General features: G+C 45.4%; 2 protein-coding genes across 3 annotated transcripts in view; one reads left to right on the top strand and one right to left on the bottom strand.

Moving 5' to 3' along the window:
* Positions 1–25743, top strand: part of ATP4A (ATPase H+/K+ transporting subunit alpha) — a 90250-nt gene that overhangs the window by 30897 nt on the left and 33610 nt on the right. The window lies entirely within an intron of this gene.
* Positions 5081–11361, bottom strand: PMIS2 (PMIS2 transmembrane protein). The gene is made up of 3 exons (XM_068527119.1): positions 11328–11361; positions 5386–5570; positions 5081–5209 (listed from the first exon to the last, which is right to left on the bottom strand). The coding sequence occupies exons 1-3, from the start codon at positions 11359–11361 to the stop codon at positions 5081–5083; spliced, it is 348 nt and encodes a 115-aa protein (XP_068383220.1).

Below are 25743 nucleotides of genomic sequence, written 5' to 3'. Positions count from 1 at the left end.
TTGACCCTCCTCTGGTTGGAGCACCTCCTGCTTCCACCGGACAGGGATGAATGCTCAGCTCCCTGCTCAGCCCTGCCAACACGGCCCTGGTGGGAGGAGAATCAGAGCATTGCCTGGTTCTCCTGGCTTGGGGGTACAATAGCATCTCCCTGCTTGGTCCCACTGATGCGACCCTCCTGGGGAAAAAGATGTGTGTCCTAGTCAGCTCGGGCCACCGTAAATAAATACTGTAGACTGGGTGGCTTAAATGACAGAACTTTATTTTCTCACAGATCTGGAGACGGGAAGTCTGCCATCATACTGCCAGCATAGTCGGGTTCTGGTGGGAGCTTTCTTCTTGGCTTGCAGACGGCCGCCTTCTCACTCTGTCCTCATGTGGTAGAGAGAAAGGGAGCAAGCTCTCACTGTCTCTTCTTATAAGAGCACTAATGCCACCAGGATTACCCCACCCTCATGACCTCATCTAATCCTAATTACCTCCTAAAAGTCCTGTCTCCAAATATAATCATACTAGGGGTTAGGGTTTCAACATATCAATTGTGTGGGGACACAATTGAGTCCATAGCAATGCTCAAACTCCCTACTCATCAGACAAATGCAAATTAAAGCAATAAGGAGCTACTGTATGATTTCTCACCCGTCAAATTGGCAAAAATTCATAGGATTGATGATATTGCATGCTGACAAAGAAGACGAAGAATGATCCTTTCAAACCCTGGGATTGGAAGTGTGACTTGGTGAGGCCTTTGCAGAAGTCATCACGGTATGACGACCACCAAGTCCTAATACTTCAACCCTGCAATCTTACTTCTTGGACTCTATTCTAGAGTAGTACTTGCTTACTTGCACAGAGAAGCACGTTCATGGATGTTCTTGGCAGGATTGCTTGCGGCAGCCAAAAGATAGAAATCATCTTAATATCCAACTGGAGGGTCCTAGTAGTAAATTTTGTAATCCCTGACATGACCCGCGAGGCAGTTATTAAAAAGAGGGAGTGAAAATCAGGGTATAGGTTATCTCTTGTGGAGAAGTAACTGGAAGAGGGCACGGGGGTCTTCTGGTCTGAGCCTTGTTTCAGGTGCAGGTTACAGAAGTATGCTGTTTGTGAGAGTCCATTGGTCTTCACATATGATTGGGGCACTCTTATGCACTTCCATAAAAATATTTTTAAAATAGGAGACTCAGTGTTCTCTTGGTTTAAATGAGATTCAGATTCTCAAACTCTTCATTTAAATAAGAAATCTAGGTCTATCATGGGCCCTTAGTGGGTATTTCTTGGGTGGGAGGAGTATTGGTTTTCTCTTTTTAATTCACACATCTGTGAGAAAAGAGGAGCCATGCCTACAGTTTCCTTCTGACTCAAAGAAAATTCAAAAGCAGATCTCTTGTCCAGGAAATAAGGATGTCAGTTCAAGTATTGCTAAGTCACCTGAAATAAGTATTATTAAGATACTTGAAATAAGTTCGATGTCTCATCAAAACTGTAGACTGTTAAGAAGTTAAAAATCACAATCACAGGACATGGTGATAATGTTGCAGTCTGAGTGTCTTAAAGCTTGTTAAGTTTTCTGGGGTTAGATGTAAAACTTGCAAGACCAATTCATGGTGTGGAACAGAATCTGCTTTTCTGCAGCTGCTTATTCTTTTGAGATTGTCCCTCTTATCTTTCTACGAGTTCTTTTCACCCGAGGGAAGAAGGGCCCACAGGTTCATGCCAGTGCTGGAATCCCATGAGCTATCCTTGAGGGAGAAAAGGCAGGTCTGAGAACCTGGCCTTTTATCCTATGGACCAGAAGAGGACAGAAGAGGATTACTGACAAGTAGAATACAGGGCATTTGGTGTTGAAAATCTTCAGTTTTAACACGAAAGTATTTTCAAGACCTAGAGGTAAGCAGAAAAGACGTGCGGTACCAATGTGTTTGTATATGTATGCACATGGAAATGCTTATAAAGGTAACTGGAAAGAGTTACAATAAAATATTGTCAGCAATTACCTTTGAGAGGGGGAAATTGACACCAGGACCAGCCGCAAAAGTGAACTTCTCTTCTCCTTCAGACTCTTTTTATTACTTGATTTTTTGTGAGAATATATTTGTGTGAAAGTCGTGCAAATAAAAAAAAATCCCATGGTACTTCCCTGGCAGGCCAGAGGTTAAGACTCCGCACTCCCAATGCAGGGGAGGAGGGTGCGGGTTCCATCCCTGGTCAGGGAACTAAGATCCCGCATGTCAAGGCACTGCCGCGTGACACAGCCAAAAAACAAAAACAAAAACAAAAACAAAAAAACCACAAGGAAATACACAGGTTGAATAATCCAAGGTAAAAAGAGAACAAAACATTACCTGGCCTATTTGATCATGGTGAATTCTGTTGAGAGCAGTTACAGAGTTCTTCTGGAGAAAGTTTGGGAACAATTCGTGAAGGGGCACATAGATAACTGAGCAAACAGAACAGAGGACGGAGGAAGAGGAAGAGGAGGAGAAGCAGGAGGAGGAGGGAGAGGAGGGGCAAAAACTGGAGGAGAAGGAGGAGGAAGAAAAAAAGGAATAAAAAAACCTGAAGGACTACAGGGAGATGTGTTGCTCGGCTGTTGAGCTCAAAAATTAGTTCAGAGTATGTAATCACCATTAACCACCAGGCCCGGTAATGGAGCATACTTACATGGGCATAATGAAATGCAAGCCCTGTAAGCTGAATTAAAAATTGTAGTCTCATCCTGTGGGAAGTAGGGGAGAGAGAGAAGAATGGGTGGGTGTTAAATCTGCATGTTTCATTATAGTAATTCAACTGATGACCTCTCAAGAGACAAGAATATAAGTTTTGGGTTTGTTTCATGTTTACATGGTGGTGAATACCAGATGAATGCCTGAGAGTGGAATACAGGTTGGGGGAAGTCAGGGAGCTAAAGCAGAGAAGACTGGTTGGCTTTCTAAATCTTATAGCACAATGTGACTCTTTTGGATTTGGCCGTTCAGGCTGATGTGGGCCATCCTGACTTGACGTGGCTTTGCAGCTGAATGTGACAGGCCCAGCTTGGGCTGGTCTGGGGAGGAACGGGGATGGCTGACCCGCCAGACCCACTAACACAGCAGACAAGCAGATATAATCCCCTTCCCAGGCACACCCATAACGTGGAGCATTGTCCCACGAACAAGTGTAATCTCTGCAGATACCCAGGGCCATGGAGGTAATAGAAACAGCATTGTAACAGCTAAGGTTAAGGTTAACCACAGACTAGCACTTTCGTTCTTTCCTTTCACGCACTATTTTCTGTAAACCTTCCAAGATGGGTCTCTTGTCGGGTATGAATTTAAAGCTGTAACCCCAGATGTCTAAGAAACGTAACTCTATTTTCCTGCATCTGCACTGGCTAGGGTGGATTAAGTTGTAGAAATAGGCAGGCCATACATGACGTGGCACAACATAATAGTTTACTTTCCACTCAATCATGGGAGGCAGTGGGGGAAAGGGTGACTGTTCCTAAGAATGATTCAGGGGCCGAGGCTGATGGGAGCTCTTCCATTCTACAACATGTGACTTTCAAATCACCACGGGTATCACTTGCCCAATCAGCTAGGGTAGGAGGAAAATGGGGGAGCGCCTGTGGGAGGTGGGTTAAGGCCAGGGTTGTTCGTGGCGCACATCGCTTGTGATCACATTCCGTGAAGCCGAAGACAGTCTCGTGGCCACACAGGGGAACCTAGGAAATGTGGCTGAGTAGTGCTCCCAGGAAGAAAAGGAGACGAACATTGGGAAAGAGTCAGCAGTCTTTCCCACAGCTATTCAACTTAATTTCTACTGATAATTTCCATTCCTCTTGATTGTGGAAACTTAATCCTGCTACGTCTAAGGTTTCTGGGGCTGAATTTGGGGTTGTCCGTGAAGCTAGGGCCCCAGAAGGAACCCCTGAGTGTTGTCTATGGGATCAGCCTATGTCTCTGTTTTCATTCATTCTGGATGGCTCCTGTGTTATCTCTGGTTCCCCTCTGATAGTCATTGCCACTCTGGCACTTGGCATTCCTATAGCCTTCGCCTCCTTCTCACCAAGCTGGGACATGAGATATCCTACTTGGCTGTCAGGCCATTTCTCCCTAAACCTCCGCACCATACAGCATATTTTCTTTGAGATCTTAAAGCCTCTCTAGGGTTTATATGTGAAGTAGGAATACAGGTGTTATCTGGGGTCTTTGACACCCTGCCCCTTCCTGAGATGCAGGCTATTAGGGGCCTTCTGATGGATATACTGGCATCTAGTCTTCCTCTGCTTCCCCTATTCCATGAATAGGGGGCCATTGCCCTTTCAGGACTGGGGGAGAGGTGGTCTTGATCAGCTCTTCTGCCAAATCTACTATTCATTTCTTGAGGTTTTTCCTTCTTTCTTTAAGAGTTTGACTTTTAATCTCAAAAGCTGGAGGAGGTTGCTGTTTTCCTATCCCTGCTCCGAGACACTAGAAGCCTGGAATTCCAGCTTGAATGAACCTAGAGAACATTAATTCAAATTTCTAAATATCATTCCACATTGGCAATTATTATGTCCATTTTACAAAGGAAGCAGGTTCAAGAAAATTATCTTGTTCAAGGATATACATTTTTTAAGTGTCAGAGGTGGGATGTAAACCCACATCTGTCTGATTTCTATGTCTCTGTGCTTTACCATCAGGTCATTCGGATTTTCACATGATCTGGGAAACACATAGCCCTAGAGAAACACAGACACTGACTCAGAAACACACACACGCACACACAGGAGAAGCTGGAACATTCCCTTCAATTTTATTGGTTTAAATAAATACTTTTCTGAAAGAGCAGCCCAGTATCAAGGAGCTTAGGGCATCTAGAGCATGAAAGTGAGAATCCTCAAGGTGGATGATGACAGATTTGGAGGCCAAGAGGATGAAGTAACATGGTGTTCCTGGGCTAGTGGGTTGCTTGGATGTTGAGTTCCTTGGCTGGTAGGTTTCCTGGCTAGGGGATGTCTCAGCTGTTGGTTTCTTCCATGGTGGCTGATTTGGCTGGTTAGTGTCTTGGTGGGTGGGTTCCGTTGGGATGGGTGAACCCACTGGCTACTGGGCCTGGTCTTCACACAAATAGGGCATAGTAATAAATGATGCCTAAACCGATGAGTATAGCGAATACATCCAGCCAACCAGTTCGGCCTGAGTTGATATAAGCCTCTTCCCAATCGCTGTTCTTGTTGGCCTCCTTGGTCTGTAGGAATGGGAGCTTTAGATTTGGGTTTCTGAGTCCAGCCTTGTGACACCCTTGGGTAATGGCTGGAGACCTTCGGTTACTGAGGGAAAATCTCTACCCACATCCCAGGACAGGAGCAGATGCAAGGGGGCAGGTAGAGGACAGGATGGGCCAAGGTTTAGGCACTAGTTTACCTTGTGACAGAAGAAGGCTGCTGGTAGTCCCAGGGGAGGGAAAAGAAGTATGCCTATGACGGTCATACACAAGTAATCCGGGGCATAAAATGCCAGTTCTTCTGGTGTCTGTACAGGCCCTTGTGGCTTAGCTTCGTCAGGTGGGGCGCCTGGAGCGGGTGGGGCCACTGGAGCGGGTGGGGACCCTGGAGCGGGTGGGGCGCCTGGAGCGGGTGGGGCCCCTGGAGCGGGTGGGGCGCCTGGAGCGGGTGGGGCGCCTGTGGCGGGTTTCGGGGGCATAACTTTTCCACTCCAAAAGACTCCAAGTATCTTGAAAACAGAGATCCAAACCCACTACACCTCCCCTTGTTCTATCCGGAATCCCAAGACCCAAACCGTCGAAGTCCAGTACTTCACAGTGGAGACACCAGCGCAAGTCCTGATTGGTTGCCGGTGTGAGGGGGCGTGGTCCCACTGTACTCTGCTCCTCCAGGACTCAGAGGGTGCTCCACCCTCTATCAGGACATTGACTCTGCCCACCCTGATAGGAATTGGTTGCAAGTCATGAGGTTGGATTCTGGCTCCTCCTCCTTCCTGCAGACCCCTATCTGCAGACAGGGCAGGAGCGAGTACCGGGGACCCCTCCCAAGAAATATGGGAACAAGGAGGTAGACAAGCCTAGTAAGAAAACTAGGGGGCTTACAAACAAAAGGGAAAGGAAATGAAAAATAGTAACAGATTATAAAATATTAAATTAAAAAAGAATTCTAGTCCATACTGACAGAAAAAAAGAAAAATAAGAGAGAAACAAGGTGAAAAGGGGGAAAGTCTTTCTTAGAGTAGAATGCCATCTAATAAATATCGATGGAATGATGGAAATGAGAAATCCCCATTGTGGTAGGCAGAATCTAAGATGGCCCCAAGATTCCTGCTCACTGGTATACATACACCTGCTCCCAGTTACTCATTCAAGTACTAATCTGTGGGCTGCTGTGAAGGGATTTTGCAGATGTAGTTAAGGTCCACAGTCAGTTAACGTTAAAATAGGGAGAACATCTTCAGAGGGTCTAACCTGATCAGGTGAGTTCCTAAAAGGAACTGGATTTTACTGGCAAAAAAGGATTCCAGGCATGAGGCAGATTAGAGGCAAGGGAGATTCTCCATGGCTGGCTCTAAGTAGGAGAGGGCCACAGAGCAAGGAATGCAAGCAGCCTCTAGCTGAGAGAGGCTCCCAACTGACAGCCAGCAGGGAAATGGGGACTTTACTTCTACAACAGTAAGGATCTGAATCCTGCCATAACCATATTCATTTGGAAGAGGGTCCTAGCTCCAAATGAGAATGCAGGCCAACACCTTGATTTTAACCTTGTGAGATCGTGAGCAGAGAGCCCGCCATTCTGACCTACTGAACTCTGAGTTAATAACTAAATTTGTGGGAATTTGTTATGCATCATTAGAAAACTAACAACCATTCAAAACCATAGTAATTACTGGCTCAGGTAATTACCATCAATGAATGCTAATACCACTGGGTTTTAGCTGATACTACCCTTGGCTTGTGGTTTTAGAGGAGAAGAGGGTGTGATTCCAGACTGGCATGAACCTGTGGGCCCTTCTTCCCTCGGGTGAAAAGAACTCGTAGAAGGATAAGAGGGACAATCTCAAAAGAATAAGCAGCTGCAGAAAAGCAGATTCTGTTCCACACCATGAATTGGTCTTGCAAGTTTTACATCTAACCCCAGAAAACTTAACAAGCTTTAAGACACTCAGACTGCAACATTATCACCATGTCCTGTGATTGTGATTTTTAACTTCTTACAGTCTACAGTTTTGATGAGACATCGAACTTATTTCAAGTATCTTAATAATACTTATTTCAGGTGACTTAGCAATACTTGAACTGACATCCTTATTTCCTGGACAAGAGATCTGCTTTTGAATTTTCTTTGAGTCAGAAGGAAACTGTAGGCATGGCTCCTCTTTTCTCACAGATGTGTGAATTAAAAAGAGAAAACCAATACTCCTCCCACCCAAGAAATACCCACTAAGGGCCCATGATAGACCTAGATTTCTTATTTAAATGAAGAGTTTGAGAATCTGAATCTCATTTAAACCAAGAGAACACTGAGTCTCCTATTTTAAAAATATTTTTATGGAAGTGCATAAGAGTGCCCCAATCATACGTGAAGACCAATGGACTCTCACAAACAGCATACTTCTGTAACCTGCACCTGAAACAAGGCTCAGACCAGAAGACCCCCGTGCCCTCTTCCAGTTACTTCTCCACAAGAGATAACCTATACCCTGATTTTCACTCCCTCTTTTTAATAACTGCCTCGCGGGTCATGTCAGGGATTACAAAATTTACTACTAGGACCCTCCAGTTGGATATTAAGATGATTTCTATCTTTTGGCTGCCGCAAGCAATCCTGCCAAGAACATCCATGAACGTGCTTCTCTGTGCAAGTAAGCAAGTACTACTCTAGAATAGAGTCCAAGAAGTAAGATTGCAGGGTTGAAGTATTAGGACTTGGTGGTCGTCATACCGTGATGACTTCTGCAAAGGCCTCACCAAGTCACACTTCCAATCCCAGGGTTTGAAAGGATCATTCTTCGTCTTCTTTGTCAGCATGCAATATCATCAATCCTATGAATTTTTGCCAATTTGACGGGTGAGAAATCATACAGTAGCTCCTTATTGCTTTAATTTGCATTTGTCTGATGAGTAGGGAGTTTGAGCATTGCTATGGACTCAATTGTGTCCCCACACAATTGATATGTTGAAACCCTAACCCCTAGTATGATTATATTTGGAGACAGGACTTTTAGGAGGTAATTAGGATTAGATGAGGTCATGAGGGTGGGGTAATCCTGGTGGCATTAGTGCTCTTATAAGAAGAGGCAGTGAGAGCTTGCTCCCTTTCTCTCTACCACATGAGGACAGAGTGAGAAGGCGGCCGTCTGCAAGCCAAGAAGAAAGCTCCCACCAGAACCCGACTATGCTGGCAGTATGATGGCAGACTTCCCGTCTCCAGATCTGTGAGAAAATAAAGTTCTGTCATTTAAGCCACCCAGTCTACAGTATTTATTTACGGTGGCCCGAGCTGACTAGGACACACATCTTTTTCCCCAGGAGGGTCGCATCAGTGGGACCAAGCAGGGAGATGCTATTGTACCCCCAAGCCAGGAGAACCAGGCAATGCTCTGATTCTCCTCCCACCAGGGCCGTGTTGGCAGGGCTGAGCAGGGAGCTGAGCATTCATCCCTGTCCGGTGGAAGCAGGAGGTGCTCCAACCAGAGGAGGGTCAACTGGGTCCAGCAGCAAGTTGTGCTGCCACCCCCAACCACAGCAGTGAAACTTAATGAGGCAGCTAGCACCACCAGGCTTCACACCTCCTCCCTCCTCCGTCAGCAGATTTACTGACGAGCTGAGCCTTCAGAGGGTACAAACTTCCAGGTATAAGGTGAATGAGCTCTGGAGATTATATATTGTATTTATATTACATGTTATTATTTTATTATAATATATTTTATATATATATATATATATATATATATATATATATATATATATATATATACCTGAAAATTGCTCTGAAATTAGATCTAAATGTTCTCAGCACAAAAGAGAAATGGTAATCATGCAGCATGATGGAGGTGTTTGCTGATGCTCCAGTGGTAACAATTTTGCAATATATAAGCGATCAAATCAACAGGTTGTACACTTTACACTTACACAGTGTTATATGTCAATTATATCTCAATAAAGCTGGGGGGAAATGGGCAGAAAAACTTGAACACGCACTTCACCAAAGAGGATGTGAGGAAGGCATATGAACGCGGGAAACGATATTCAACCTCATTGGACATTAGGGAAATGCAAGTTAAAACCACTGTGAGGTCCCACTACATTACTTACATTAGTAAGTGTGGCTAAATAAAATGGCTGAAAAAAACCAAAAATCAAAAAACCCTGACAATCTCAAGTGTTAGTTGGGATGCAGAGTAACCTGAACTCTCACACATTGCTGGATGCAATACAAAAAGGCACAGCCACTCTGGAAAATAGTTTGACACTTTATGAAGTTAAATGTACAATTGCCCTAAGACCCTCCAGTTCCATTCCTGGGTATTTACCCTAGAGAAATAAAAATTTAAGTTCACACAGAACCTGTACGTGAATAGTTATGGCAGCTCTATACAGTGAACGGATAAACAAATTGTTGTACATTCATGCAGTGAAACACTACTTAGCAATCAAAGGAATGAACTTCATACATGCATCAACTTGGGTGAATCGCCAAGGCTTTATGCCAAGTGAAAAAAAGCCAGTCTCAAAAGTTAAACACTGTGTGATTCCTTTGATGGTGGCACTCTCACAAAGACAAAACTATGCTGACAGATCAGTGGTGGCCAGGGATAGAGGAGCGGGGGGTGTGACTGTGAAGGGATAGCCCAAGGGAGATATTCTGGGGTAATGAAGCCCTTCCATATCCTGATTTTGATGGTGGTTACACAAATCTATCTCTCTGTGTATCAACGTCATTGAACTGTACACTAATAAAGGTCAATTTTACTGCATGTAAGATTGAAAATGCAATAAAAATGACGATGTCATCACACACTCGCTAGAATGGCTAAAATTTAAAAACCTGTTTTGAGTCAGGTATTTGGATAACGTCCTTCAATTTAGGGTGGGTGTAATGTTTTTCTCAATCTTAGATGGAGATTACAGGTTTGGGGGAAGAACGTCCAGAGGTGAAGTGCACGTTTCATCACTTCTCATCAGGGAGTACATCAGGTCAACATGATTTGTCACTAGTAATGTTAACCTTGATCACCTGGCCAAGGGACTGTTGGCTTTTCCTGGGGAGGGCTCGGAACCTATACCCCAGCTGGCTGGCAGGGAGCAGGAGAGGTCCCCAGCTTAGCCCTGACACAGCCAGAAAGCAAACAGACCAGAGCCAGTCAGGCCTCGTCTCAGAGAATACTCCTGCGAAGGTCGGAAGTGGGGCCCCTTGCTGACACCTGCTCTGCTCACCCTCGCGCCCAGCTTTTGCTTTGGGGGGCTTGAGGTTCCTGGCAAATCAAGGGCCTGCTGCCTCCCACTCTCCATCCTGCTCTGGGCAGCCAGAGCTGCTCCACAATCTAAATCACATCACATCTCTTTCTGATCGACATCTTCCAACAGGTTCCCGTGGCTCTTAGGATGAAATCCAGATCTCTCACTCAGATGTCCAAGCCCTGCCTGGTCTGCTTCTGCCCCCCTCACACCCTCCCTCATGCCTCCCCGACTCCAGCCACAGTGCTCTCGCTCCCGCTCCTGGAACGCACACACCTCTCTCCCAACTCAGGACCTCTGCACTTGCTGCTCCCCTGCCTGGAACTCTTTCGTTTCCCGCAGATCTCCTCTTGGCTAACTCATCCTGCACATCTCAGCTCCAGTGGCCCCTCTGCAGAGAGCTTTCTCTTTTTCCACCACTTCTCCTAGGTGCCCCTCCTTCCTTCTAGTTATTCCCTTCTTAGTCATTGGTCCACTCTGAAGTCACCTAGTTTATTTGGCTGTTGACCCTCCATCTCCCCTGTGAATTGTGAGCTCCAGGAGAGCCACAGCCTTGTCTGCCTTGGTCACCACTTGTTCCCTGGGGGCTGAACACAGGGCCTGGCACACAGTAAGCTGCTAAATTCAAATATGTTCAGTGAATTAATAAATCCTGCCTTCTGCATGCCTGGAACCAATCAGAGGTTCAGTCAGGAATATAGTATACTTGTGCCTTAGACCCACATATTCTACATGTTGAACCAATCAGGAGTTCAAACTGGAGGACAGATGCAAATAACTGAAACCCCACCCAATTCACTCATTCAGAAGACGTTTCCTAGGTGACAGAGCCCTAGAGTCCTCAAATGGAGCAGAAATCTGAACGAAACATTTGGGACTCTGCCGTTTATAGTTCAATAACCAATCCCATTGCGGAAATTAAAGGCGAAGTCCATGTTGGTGAACAGATCGCGCCCCGATGACGTCACACCCCACCGCCCTCTCCAGGCCTGAGGAACTGAAGGCATGGCCCTGGGGCCTTAATGAGGTAAGTGGAGTGCCATCTAGAAAGAGTTGGGTAAGTTAAGGGATCGAGGTAGTAGGATCACGTCTGGACAGAGAAGGGGTTAGGAGGAAAGAGAGCTGGTTAGGGGATATAGAAAAGAGACTGGCAGGGGACCAGGCTCAAGGTAAGGGAGGACCGGGACGGGGGAATGGGAGAGGACTAGAGGAGGACTAGGAGAGTTGATAGGGGAACACACTGCAGCTTAAAGGGGGAGGTAATGTACGGGGATAGAGAGAGAGTAGTGAGGGATGGGGTGTTCCAAGGAAACAGGTGCCATTACAGCTGCAAAAGTCTAGAGGTGATCAAGGAACAAGAAACAATTCTGGGAGGACAGGGATAGATTAAAGTAGGACAGAGAAAATGCATGAGGGGGCAGAAACGGTGTTACGGAGGACAGGGAAAGGGTCACTGGGTGTCAGGGAGGGCTGTGGGGGATAAGAAGGGGCAGTCAAGAAGGGAGAGAAATCGGGCAACTCTAATTGAATTATAGAAGACAGTGAGGCGACATACTGGGGCAATGGGGTGGTATGGGGGCCGGGCCACTGTGCCCACAACATCAACGACTGCATGGTCCTTGGTGAGTGCCGTGGTGGGAGAGGGGTCTTCCGTGTCTGCAAGTCCTGCTGGGGTTCTCAGCAACACCTGTATGTCCAGCGGTTAGGGACCAGGGCAGGCATCTGTGGTGGCCGGAGCCAGCGGTGTGCACACACTTGGCTGTGGCAGGCTGGCTGCGGGTGCCTGTGTAGGGGCAGGCATCAGTTTCAGACACACACGTGGTGGCAGGGGCCAGCCATCAGGAAGGGCCAGGCCCAGTTAGGGGCACGCTCTCAGCTGCCGGGCTCCTGGCTCTTGGCAGCACGCCTGTGGCTGCAAGGTCTTGCCCCAGGTGCGTGGCAGCGGAGGCCGGTGCCGGGATTTCGGCCAGCAGCATGCAGGGGCACGGCTGGAGGGGCTAGCTGCAGGTGGTCCCAGCAGTGCAGGCCAGTGAGAGGAGAGAGGGCCCAGGGAACTGGGCTGACAAGCAGCTGTGGGAGCCCTGGCCATCCATGTGCATTCCTGTGGCTGTAGGCCCTCACCACAGGCACACAGTTTCTTCATTCTTGAAGAATATTTTTGCTGTGCATGTAAGTTTTGGTTGGCAGTTAGTTTATTTCAGATGTTGAAGATAATCATTCTACCATCTTCTGAGCTTCATTTTCTTGCTGTTTAGAAGTCAGCCACCGGTCTGTCATTCCACTGAAGGAACTGATTTTAATATTTCCTCTCTGCCTATGGTTTTCTGCAGTGTTGCTAAAGTATTACTATGATTAGATGTGAATTGTAATTATCCTGTTTGGGGTTCACTGGACTTCTTGAACTAGTCCACGGTCTGATGTCAGTCATTAGTTCTGGAAAATTCCTTGTCATTATTTCTTCAAATGCTTCCTCTGTGCCATTCTCTTCTCTTCTTTCTGGGATTCTAGTCACATGTACGACAGAACCTCTTCCTTTTTTCCCTCCATACTGCGGCCTCTTTAGTTTTTTTCTGACCTGTCTTCTGATTACAATTTCTCTCTTCATCTGTGTCTAATCTCCTGTTAATCTCATCCATGGGATTCTTCCTATCAATTCCTGATATTTCTCAGTTCGAGAATTTGTTTGGTTTTCTCTCAAATCTCTGTCACTTCAAACAGTTTCCAATTTCTTCCCTAAAATTTTCAAACTGATGTTTATTTCTCTGCACATGGTTTGCATGCTTGTAGCTAATAATGCCACTATTTGAAGTGTTTATGCTTCTGCGTCTATTTTCTTTTGCTTCTGTTCTTTCTTTCTCACGGGTCCTTATTTTCATGTGGGCCTGGTTATCTTTATGAGTTTGGCACTGTGTTTGAAGATACTTCTAAGAACAATTTGAGGCCTAGAATGATCTTATTTTCCTCCAGAGTGGATTTCCATTTGTTTCCTCCAAGCATGGCAGGTCTATCAGTCTGGGGTCTATATCTAAGTGGAACACCTGAGGCTGATGGGCGAAGCCGTCCGTTAGATGATGGATGAAGCCAAGCTACAATCCATGTTTTAGTTGGTTTCTTTATGTTGACCTTTAAGCTGAGGTTGCGGCTCTTTGGAGTATCAGCGAACAATGGGGGATATTTTGTCAGAGTCCCCAGCTTTGGCACTTCCTGAACTTTGTGTTTTATTCCCTTGCCTGTGAGAATGCCAAAATTAAAATCTGAAAGCTACCGTTGGTCAGTGTTCCTAAGTCTTTACAGTAGTCAGAACCAGAAAACATTAAAAAAAAACTTTTTTAATTTGAAGGATAGTTGATATACAATATTTTATTAGTTACAGGTGTACAACATCGTGCTTCAGTATTTTTATAGATTATACTCTATTTAAAGTTGTTATAAAATAATGGCTATATTTCCCTCTGCTGTCCAGTATATCCTTGTAGCTTAACTCTTTTACACATAGTAGTTTGTATCTCTTAATCCCCTACCCTTATCTTGCCTCTCCCCTCTTCCCTCTCCTCACTGGTAACTACTAGTTTCTTCTCTATAGCTGTGAGTCTGTTTCTGTTTAAACAGAAAACATTTTAAAGATAAACTGTAACAGGAATCCATACCAACATTTCCAATTCAAAATCAAGACGACAGAGTGTTTACCTAACCTTTCTCATCTTACATGTATCTCTTTTCTCATGCCAAAAATCCAAGTTCACGGTGACACCAGGAATGATAAAAGTAAGAATATCATCTAATAGTTTGTTTATATTGTCCAATTTATCTCAGCAATCTCAGATCAACAATACCAATACTACCACCAAAATTATGATCACTGAAAACAGTTAAGGATTCTTTTCTTGGTTCATTTTTTTCTTAGAGCATATCCACTAGGGATGTAAAGTCAAATCACTGTGTTTAAAGTTACTTGGAATAATTTCTGTCTGATTATGCTGTTAGCTAGATACTCATTTACACTCATTTGTTGAATTTTCTTTTCATTTTAGGGATTAGTTTTTAATTGTTGGTTTAAAAAAAACTGTACAAAATATTTATATGGTTCCAAAGTCAAACCAACAAAATTAAATAAAATCAACAAAACTTGACAATGCATCCTAGCTCCAGGTTTTAATTTTTCTACTCTGTTGGCACATTTTGGAGAATTCTCCTTATGTTTTGTTAAAGGACTCGTCTTCCTTTTCCATTAGTCCTACCATAATGGCAGCTATTTATTCTAAAACTATGGAGCACTGGCAAGTCATCAGGCATTGGAAGGCACAATAAGTTTTCTCCTCTGGGTTTGTGGTATGCACAGTGGTTCAAACATTTCCTCCTCTTCTGGATGCAGTGCTCAGTCTGGGAACTGTCCAAGGCCTAGGAAATATTTTAGCTCTGCAAACAATTTATCATCTACAAAGCACTACAAAATCAGAACCAATAAAAATTTAGTTCCTCCAAACATAAAATGTCAACTTTTAAAATGATTAAATTTGGTCCTGGTAGACGTTTTAAAACACTTGGTAGGGAGTTCTTCGTGTTACATGAATTCTTTCAAGTGCTGCTCAGTAGATTTAATGTTAATCAAAGAGAACTGTTCAGAGTTATAAAAAAATTACTTGAAATTCTTGGCAGCAAAGCCAAAACAGAATGAACAGACAGATGTACTGAAGGTGGAATGTGGGTGTATTTCATACAGTTGCTGTGCTGGTAGGGGTATAGACACCCTCCCAGTTCCTGGTTCTCTTTGGGTCCATGGTCCATCTTCTCTAGGGGATGGCTTAAGGCCCTGCTCTTTTATCCCTTCCTTAGCCAACTTGTTGAAGGAGGCATCTATTCTCTATCTCCCTTCACTCATCTTCACTGTCCCCTAGGCCCCCAGAGTCTGGTGTTGTCGAAGCACTCTCCTGTGTCTGTTCAGAACAGGGCCACAGAGAGGCTCCTAACAGCTCCATGAAAGGGCACTTTGCATTCCAGCAGGTACTGTTGATCAGTCCCTTTTCCCTGCAAATATCCTCTGACTCTCCAGGTTTCTGGGTCCCACTGCTGGCCACTCACTTTTTCAGTGCTGTTTACTTCATTCTGAACTGCCCGCTTTTCACACCCCTGTGGCATCACCTGACCTGGAGTCCACCCTGCACAGCTGGGGTGCTTCAGGAAGGGCACTGTGAAAGGCCCACCCCCTAGGGAAACACAGCCAATCACCCGTCGATAATGTGGACAGACAGCCCAAGGAGACCATAATATGCCAATTAGAAGTTAAAATTCAAGGGAAGGGGCAGGAGCCCTCAAAACTGGGGGGCTGTTGACCAGGAATCCAGGGCCAAGCAGGAATCCATGAGGGCAGGGCTCTGATATTCCAAGATCATGCTGCCTCACTCCTTTCTGGGTTGACCTTCCCTGAGACCGTCTCTATGCCAGACACCCCTGCCCCTGCTCCTGCCCCATGCCTGGACTCTGTCATTTCTTCTTTGAACCCACAGGAAAAGTAGGAACCTACTGCCTCTCCATCGCCTGCCCACTGTCCATTCACCATGCCTCAGCTCAGAGCATCTCTAAAGCCTAAATCAAAAATCACAGCACACACCAGGCTTGACCTTTCAAAACACTCCCACAACTCTTAGAATCAAACCCAAAGTCCTTGCCTAGGTGTGCAGGTTTTTGCCCTCCTCTTCTTCCTCCCTTCCTGCCCCTTGCCCCTCCCTTAGCACACTCCAGCCATACTGCCACTGTTTCTGTCTCTCAGTCACATCAACCTCCTTCCCATGTCAGGGCCTTTGCACTTGTGTGCCCCCATCTAGAACTCTTTCCACCAAATCTTTTCAGGGCTGGCTCCTTCCTAGCCTTCAGGTCTCCACTCAGATACCTCCAACTCAGAGAATCCTGCCTTGACCTCCCTCTCCCCTTCCTCCTGGTCAGGCTGCCTTCCTAGATCCCTCTCTAACACATCCTTCTATCTCTTTCCTTTGAGAATACTTGGTACCACCTGAAAAAATTATCTCGTTTATTTATTCATATGAATAGTTATCTTCTGTCTTGGACTGCGAATTCCATGAGAGCCCTGGATTTATCTGTCTTGGTCACCTATTGGTTCCCAGGGCCCAGCACAAGCCCAGGCACAAGTAGGTAGCAAATAAGTTCATATGGAATGAATTGGTAAATTCCACTCTTCACACTCAAGGAACCCACCTGCAGGTCAGACTGGGAAATAGCAGCCAGTTACAAAGGCCCACCCATTTTATATTTTGTGAACAATCTGTGGTCTAATTTGCTAAAAGAAAAGCAAGTATCTGAATTCTTCAAGCCAATCAGGAGATGGGGAAACACCCAGGAAATAGCCTCTATATTCATTGAGCTAGTCAGAAACCCAGGCTAAAAGAAGAACCTTGAAACTCCTCCCCCCCATATGCTGAAGGGAATCACAATCACAATGCTGAAAGGAAAGCAGACTCAGAGGCAGACTGGATGATGGGAGAGGCCATGCATTGATGACATCATTCCCCCCTGGGTGGTTGGACCTGAAATGAGTTGGTTGGCTGACCAGGGACTGTGGGGATGTTAAAGGGGATGAAAGAGGATTCCAGCAGGATAGGATGAGGCTTATGAGGGCACAAAGACAGGCACTTAGGACCAGGGAGAATTACGGGGCGTGAGGAGACAGGTGGGGGGGATGGCCAGGGGGTTGTGGGGTGACTGGGGTCTTGTTATGTAGCCTAGATGGGGTTAAGGGGATGGGAGAAAGTTACCAGGAAAGGGAGGGGGTATGGGAACAGGGAGTTAAGGGTCACAGGGAATGTTAGGATGAGATGGGGAGGAGGTTATGGTGGACAGGGAGGGGATTTGTGGGTCAGAGAGAGGGTGATGTGTGGACAGGGAGAGGGTTATGAGGTGGGGATTTGGGGGCCACACGGAGAGGATTATGGGATATGGAAGGGGGTATGTAGTACACAAAGATTATTGGCAGCTGCAAGGGGCCTAGAGGAAGGCAGTAGGACATTATAGATGATTAGGGAGAGAGTTAAACGGTACAGGAGGGAGGTGATGGGACTGCAAGTGTTTTATGGATCCTGTGGTGCATCATTGCTGGGGCCCATGTGCCCCTTGCTGGTGAGCCAGGGTCAGCTTCCAGCTCCCTCCTGACTGGTGGGGTCAGGTCAGCCCTCCCCATTCCTCAGGGTCTCGGCTGTCCCCCCTTGCTGTCTGCAGACCTTATGTGTGCTGGTCTCTCCCCTGCTGGCCTGAAGTGTAAGCTGCAGCTCCTTGAGCTCTGTAGGCCTCATTAGGCCGTCTGGTGAGGTCTGTGGACCATCCTGTGGAGATCTCCTGCCTGCGTCCATCGTGTCCCTCCTCTGCTGTTTCCCTTTCGGGATTCCAGCCCTCATTTTCTCTGTCAGAGTGAGGCAAAACCCCTTATCTCCCATCCCAGGGGTACCCCTCTCTCTCCTAACCCATTTCTCCCCCCTTCCTCCTGTTCTCCCCAGAGCCCTACCTTCTCCCCATCCCTCTCCAGCCTCTCAGAGGGACAGCTCCCCATTTGTTCCCCCTTTTCTCCAGGAGCCTACCCTGCCCCTCTCACATTCCACCACTCTGCTTCTTCCCAGAACGCTGTTTTTATTTCACCGTGTCCTTTGTCTCCTTTCCCTCTTCCTGTTCCCCCTTCTCCTTGGGTCCTGTCCTGACTCTCCTCCCTACCCTGGCTCCGGTTTCTTCCTAAGGAAGCCCCCTCTGGCCTCCCTTCAGCCCCACCCCAACCAAGAACCCCTCTCTTCCCTGGATCAACTCCTCCTACTGCACCCAACTTCTGAGGCCACTCATCAACCAGCCTCCCCCTTCCCCACAGAGCCAGGATGTCAACAGCTAGGGAGACAGAGTTAGGGCAGAGAGGAATTCTATCATGGCCTTGGCCACGGGCATCATGATTGTCATCCTGGGATGGCTGTTCATGTTCTTCACTTTCCCTACTCACTTTGTCTGGTGACAGATGTCTCCACAATCCAGGAGACCCTGAGGATGCCCTGGTCCCCTCTCCCTCAGTGTGCCAGGGACAGAGGGCCCTCCTTGCTCCTTGCAGACCCTTTGGACTCAGATGTCCATGTCCTAACTTTGTCCCCTGGACAAAGTCTCCCCCCGACACTGGCACTTTCGAGGATAATAAATCATATGGGGAGATTTCTGCCTTCTGAGTTGTCCTTCTTTTTCTGTGTGTGTGAGTTCCCTCAGGGTTCATTCAGTCATTCAGTAAACATCTACCAAGTACCTACTGTGTGACAGGTACTCTTTTGGGCCCAGGAATACTGCGTTGAACAAGATAGGAAAGATTCCTGCCTCACAGAATTGACATTATCCTGCAGAATACAAGGAAATAAACAAGACATAAGTAAATGAGATCATTTCCGGTATTGGTAAGCACTACGAAGGAAACAGAGTGATGTAACAGTAATCAGTGGTACTACTTAGGATCGGGATATGCTAAGATTTGTAGGATGGAAAGAAGCCTCCACATTGAAGATCTAGAGAAAGGAGTCCCAGCCAATGGAACAGCAAGTACAAAGGCTCTGAGGAGTTTAGCAGCAAGAGAGTGTCAGGAGGTGAGTTTGCAGAGAGGGCAGTAGCCAGATGTTGCAGCATCTTGTAGACCATAGGAAGGTGTTTGAATTTTAAGTGTGAAGGAAAGGCATTGGAGGACTGAAACAAGGGAGTGACATCATGTGGTCTGTATTTTTTAAAAGTCCACTCTAGCTGCTGAGTGGAGGGTGGATTGGGGGCAGGGGTGGGGAGAGCGCAGAGTTGAAGCAAAGAGACAGCTGGGTAGCTGTCACAATTGTTCAGGGCTGGCTCAAGCCTGGAGTGGCTGTTAGCAGCAGGGAAAGGTTTGGAATAGGTCTTAAGGTTGGAAGTTTAGTAACGACCTCTAGTTCAACATTGCAGATTAAAAGCGTGCTAACTTTTCCTGCCTTCACTATATCCCCCGGAAATGGAAGCAAATTTAGGTCGATCCTCCATATGACTTGGTTATTGGGGTTTTTTTTTTTTTTTACTGCCTTTTAATCTCCCCCTTTTTTCTCTTTTAATCTGCTGGGAGGGTTCCTCTAGCTGACTTTCCGACTCAGCTGTATCCATTCTGCTTTTTATCCCATCTATTTTGTTCTATATTCCAATTCTATTTTCATAGTTGTGTATTAACACTTGGTTTTCTAAGGATTTCTTATTTTTGATTCATGTTGCTAAGATATTCTTTTATCCTCTTAAGTGAACTGACCGAGATTATTTCAAATTCCTGGTCCACCTTGTTCCAATAATTTGTCTTCGGGGATATATGTGTTAAGTTCTAAACTTTGGGAGTATTAGCTGGGTTTTCTGGTTGTGCCAGTAGAGGTGAATTTTAGGAGCCAGGAGATGGCTGAGCCCCAAGTGAGAGCCCTAGGCATGTTGACTCTTAGTTGCTGTCCCTCCACACAGCAGGCAGTCTCTCTAAATTGTAATTACAGCAATTGTAATTACAGCAATTACAGCAATTGTAATTACAGTAATTACAGTAATTGTAATTACAGCAATTGTAATTACAGTAATTACAGTAATTGTAATTACAGTCCCCTACATACGAACCTTCAAGCTGCGAACTTTGAAAGATGTGAACGTGCCCAGAGAAAGGACGAAGAGAGACAAGAGGAAGAAGAAGTAACTGAAGAACCGAAGAGATTCACGACACAGGAAATGGCAAGGGGATTTTCTTTATTTGAGGAGGCACTGTTTGTTAGTTTTTGAGGCACAGGACCCAAACGTAGAACAGTACACGAAGGTTGCAGCAGCCGTTCAGAATGCAATCCAGTGCTACCGTGTGTCATTTATGATGAGAAAAAAAGAGCTACTATCCAGACATCACTGGACCATCTTTTCAAGAGGGTAGATAGAATTGAATCCAGCAGAGAACCAGAACCTTTGCCATCAAAGTCAGGCATGAGTGAAATTGCAGCTTGCCCTCCGTCTCCGACTGCTGATGATCCTTCAGCTCTACCACCTCCCACCTCCTCTCCCTCCTCCAGTCAGTAACTCTTCTTGCCTGTTCACTCAATGCCAGCCCCTGTATGCCAGCTGTTGTACTGTACTACTGTACTTTTCAAGGTGCTGTACTGTAAGATTAAAAATGTTTTCCTTATTTTTTATGTACTATTTGTGTGAAAAGTATTATAAACCTATTACAGTACAGTACTATATAGCTGATTGTGTTAGTTGGGTACCTAGGCTAACTTTGTTGGACTTACGAACAAATTGGACTTAATGAATGCGCTCTCAGAACAGAACTCGTTTGTATGTGGGGGACTTACTGTACTCAGTTCTGGAAGTTTGAAGGCAGTAGAATGGAGGATTGGGTGAATGTCCAAAGGCAACTGCTTACTCCCTAACTCTTTCTTGGACACCAGCATCCTGGGATTGTTCCTGCTGATTTCTGTGGTGAAGGGCCAGCCAATGATTTTCTCAAGGCAACTATAGAAAAGTCAAGAGCAGGATGTGAAAAGCATTCCTCCAATAACCCAGCCGTTCCATCCATAGATCCCTACCCACAGAAATGCATACATACATTCACCAAAAGATGTGCTAGAATATTCACAGCAGCTTTATTCATAAGAGCCCCAAACTGGCATCTACCCAAATGCCCATCAATGGTAGAATGCCAAAATAAATCGGGTGTACTCTCCAGCAATGAGGATGATTGCTCCACAACTACACACAACAATGTGGATGAATTTCACAGACTTAAAGTTGAGCAAAAGAAGCTTCCTACAGACTCATGCTGTAGAAAGTACAAAAGCAGGCTAAATTTGTGTCTAATGGTTACCCCTGGGGAGCAGAGAATGGAAGTAGGCCCCAGGGGTAGGAGGTTGAATGCTGGTTACACATATGTGTTCAAGTTTGAGAAGATTTGAGCTGTACCTTTCTGACATGTACACTTACCAGTATGCATATTATACTTCAATAAATTCTTTTTAAAAGTCACATATTACCTTCAGGAAACAAGAATCACACACACACACACACACACACCCCCCACCAGGCACATGTGCTCACCTTTCCTTCAATTTATCAAGTCTTGGCCACTCCAGTCACCTTCTGCCCCGCACCACCTGTAGCCACCTGTGCACCTTATACAGACCCCACGCCAGCTCAAGGCAGCCTTCAGTCCCCCCAGGGCGTCACACTCTTTCTTGTCATTGTTAATTCCTAGAATCCATGTTTTTTCTCTCCCTTTTTGTCTTGGGGGAGAAGCAACAGAGAATACACCTCTCTGATTAAAAAAATATTAGTACATCTCACAAATCTCTAGTCCCACTATCAACATGAACCCATTTGGCTTTGAATATCTATACACACAAACACACCTTGCTTGCCACTGTTCTCTCTCCCTTCTGTCTTCTATTTTCAGATGTCTCAATTTTTGTTGGGTTAGAATAATTCCAGTACGTTCTATGGATACATTACATGAGTGGTAAACTTCTTAAGTCATGGATGAAATGAAAAGATTTTGTAATCAGAACACATGAACGATCTTACCAGGGATAATATTTTTGTGTCACTCTTTCTCTCAATGGTATGTAGCCATTTTCCCATGTCCAGGTTCAGTGATGGCAATGAGAAGTCTGGTGGCAGCCTAATTGTCTCTCCTTTTTAAAAATTTTATTGTGTTATTTAAAAAAATTTTTTGGCCACACCACATGGCATGCAGGATCTTAGTTCCCTGACCAGGGATTGAACCCATGCCCCCTGCAGTAGAAGCATGGAGTCCTAACCACTGGACTGCCAGGGAACTTCCTGTCTCTTTTTTAAAGTAACTTGTTCTGTCTAGAACTTTCTGGGATTTTTGTCTTACTCTTAGAATTCAGGAACTTCACCAGAACAAGCCTAGGAGTGTGTGTCTGTGCGTGCGCACAGTGCTGCCAGACACTTTGCAAATTCTTTCCATGGGCAGTATTTTGTCCAGCTTGGGAAAATTATCTCTTATTATTACCTTATTACTTCCTCTCTTTTTCTGAAAATTCCTACATATTATATATTAGATCTCCTGGACCCTTTAAATAATTTTGTTCTTGTGTGGTTGTTTTCTTATTGTTTTTCTCTGAAGTTTGAGATATTCCTTCCATTTAATTATACAGACCAACAAATTGGTTGTTTATTTCAATTACTTTATTTCAAATTTACATTTGTTGACTATTTTAAAATTATTGATATACATAAATTAAATAATTTTTAAAAATCATTTAATTTAACTAATAAAATTTGTAGCATAGTGGTATCAGAGATCTCTCTCTTTAATAAAGAACTCCTTTCTCTTCCACAAACTCAGTGGAAGCCCCTAATCTAATTAGATGGGCAATTAGAGAACTTCTGAGTTCTCTTGGGAGAGTCACAATGTTTCTTTCTTTCTTTCTTTCTTTCTTTCTTTCTTTCTTTCTTTCTTTCTTTCTTTCTTTCTTTCTTTTTCTTTCTTTCTCTCTCTCTCTGTCTCTCTGTCTCTCTGTCTCTTTCTTTCTTTTTGGCTGCGTTGGGTCTTCGTTGCTGCGCGCGGGCTTTCTCTGGTTGCGGCGAGTAGGGGCTACTCTTTGTTGTGGTGCACAGGCTTCTCATTGCGGTGGCTTCTCTTGTTGCGGAGCATGGGCTCTAGGTGTGCGGGCTTCAGTAGTTGTAGCACGTGAGCTCAGTAGTCGTGGCTTGCGGGCTGTAGAGCGCAGGCTCAGTAGTTGTGGTGCACGGGCTTAGTTGCTCCGCGGCATGTGGGATCTTCCCAGACCAGGGCTTGAACCCGTGTCCCCTGCATTGGCAGGCGGATTCTTAACCACTGCACCACCAGGGAAGTCCCGAGTCACAATGTTCTTTTGCAGGCTGCTGGTGGCAGGTTCCCTGCACAGGCTAGACAGGAGGGTCTTGGGAACAGCAGGCAGTGAAAAGCCCACAAATTTTTGCTCCTGAGGACCTATGATGAAGAGAAAGGCAAATGTTTCCTTCTGTTTTGGACACAGTGCCAGGAGTCTATGGGTTTTCTAAGAGCATAGAAATAGGTCTGAGCCACAAACACACACACACAGACACACACACACACACAAATTGGCTTCACAATTATTGACCGAATATTTGGAATTAATAAAATTCAAATAAATCTAATAATAACCTAACCAATTCCATCACTAGGTCAATTGTTAAATTTAGTATCTGTGAAAATGCAGTCTCCATTGAAAAACAACTTGGAGGTCAGACTTCCCCCATTCCGTGAATTCTCTAGCATGCAAAATTGTTGCCAACAAATCTTAATCAATAGTAAATTAAAGGTTATTCATAGTCAAACAGTTTTAATTCTTTTTTTCCATTCAAAAAGCAGCTTGAAGATGGGATCTTGGTGGATTTAATCCGTTGCTCTGCTGGTGAGGGGTGTAGAAAAGCTTCCCTGTCCATGGTTCTCCCTAGGCTCAATCTCAGGGATTGGGAGCCCTGCTTCTTTTGCTTCTTCCCCAGGCAACCTGTTGAAAGGGGTGGCTACCCTAGGGTATCTCAAACTGTGGTCCCAGGGCCAGCAGCATGACACCTAGGAGTTCGTTAGAGATGCAAATTCATTGGCCCCACCTCAGACCCACTAAATCAATCTCTGGGGATGTAGCTCAGAAAATTGTTTTAAGAAGCCCTCCAGGAGATTCTGATGAAGCTTCTTCAGTTCTACTGCCCGATCAGCTGGCTGTCTGACCTTTTCCTGGCCTCCCTCACCTCCCCTGCCTCTTAGAGCAAAACCTGGGAGGTTCTTCTAATGCCTAATGGCCACGTCCTCTTTCCTGAAGCACCACCCCCTTCCTCAAGGACATTGGCTACTCGTCTCTAAGTAAAGTACCCCTTATACCTCTTCTCCTGCCACTCCCTCTATGATTCCTGCTCCCTCCATTGCTTTCACTTGACCACCCCTCACCCCCTGCTGTGTGATCTAGGCAGGGTGGAGGGGGTGTATTCAAGACCCACCCCATAGAGTCTACAGCCAATCACCAATAGGAAACATGCTGAGAGAGAGCCCTGCCAAGAAGTATCAACGAGCTGATTAGGAATTAAAATTCAAGAAAAGGGCTGGATGTTGTTCCATATTTAAAGGAAGAGAATTTGAGAGTTCTTGTGAAGTTTAGTCAATCAAGACTTTTTGAGAGAATTGTGGAGAGTCCACACTCTGCATCTCTCTCAAGATTGGTCGTTGCCTGAGACCTTGCCCCCACCAGTACACCCCAAATCCACACCACAAATCCCTTTCCTGAAGTCCCCACTCACTGCATTGTCTTCTGTCCTAATCTTAGGGATTTGGGGGTGGGGTTGTTGTCCCTACTGTGGGCTTCAAGGATCCCAACCGCTTCCTACCACCCCTCATTTGACCTCATAAAATCACATCACCCTCTCATCACCACTGACCAAAAATTAACAGGAAGAATAACTGGGCTAGAACTGAACGTTTTTCTATCTGAGCCAGTTGGCTGAGAATATATGGAATCTGGAGAGTGTGCCTCATCATCATATATATTTGTTTCATCTTTTTCTGCTGATCTGGCAAAGCCGAGGGGAACATCAGACAGAGACCCTCCAAACAAGAAACTTTATAGACAAGGAACACCTCAGGCAATGGACCCACCAGGCATAGGACTCTTCAATGAAGAGACCATCCAGGCAAGATTCCCACCAGCCAATAGATTGTTGAGCCAATCGTATTCACTGCTCACCCAAAGGGGGTCACCACAAAATAGTGGATTTAACTGCTTTTATTCCCTCTAAGCTCCTTTCAATGGGGATTTTATTGTGGAGGAAATCTTGAAGCCTTTAGAACCAAGAAATTCTAAGAGGGACCTGTTGGTTTGTGGAGTATGTGTGTGTAATAGAGAGAGAAATACATGTGCTTTTCACGTAGGTGAGTTCATGACTGTATTTGGCTTTGATTGTACGTTTGCAAGACTGCATGTGGGCTCAGTTTTGATGGCACATGACATTGTTTGGAAATGTGAAGGCAAGGAGGCATGAGGTCACTCTGAGTCCTGACACTGCCCTACTCAGCCCCCACCTCCAGTGCCCACCCTACCAGGCAACAAGGGTCAATGACTTCCCAGGAGGCACAGGGAACCCATCAACCTATCACACACACACACACACACACACACACAATTTCGTAGTCAAACATGGCTTGTTCTCACCTGACATTCCTGGGGCCTTCTTCCTCTGTTTCAGAACTGTCTCTGACATGCCCAGAGCCCACACAGTCTGGGCTTTGCTTCTTTCTCTTTCCAGGC

Source organism: Eschrichtius robustus, chromosome 19 (assembly GCF_028021215.1).
Source record: "Eschrichtius robustus isolate mEscRob2 chromosome 19, mEscRob2.pri, whole genome shotgun sequence".
Lineage (NCBI taxonomy): Eukaryota > Metazoa > Chordata > Mammalia > Artiodactyla > Eschrichtiidae > Eschrichtius > Eschrichtius robustus.
This window is presented reverse-complemented; position numbering and strand designations above follow the sequence as displayed.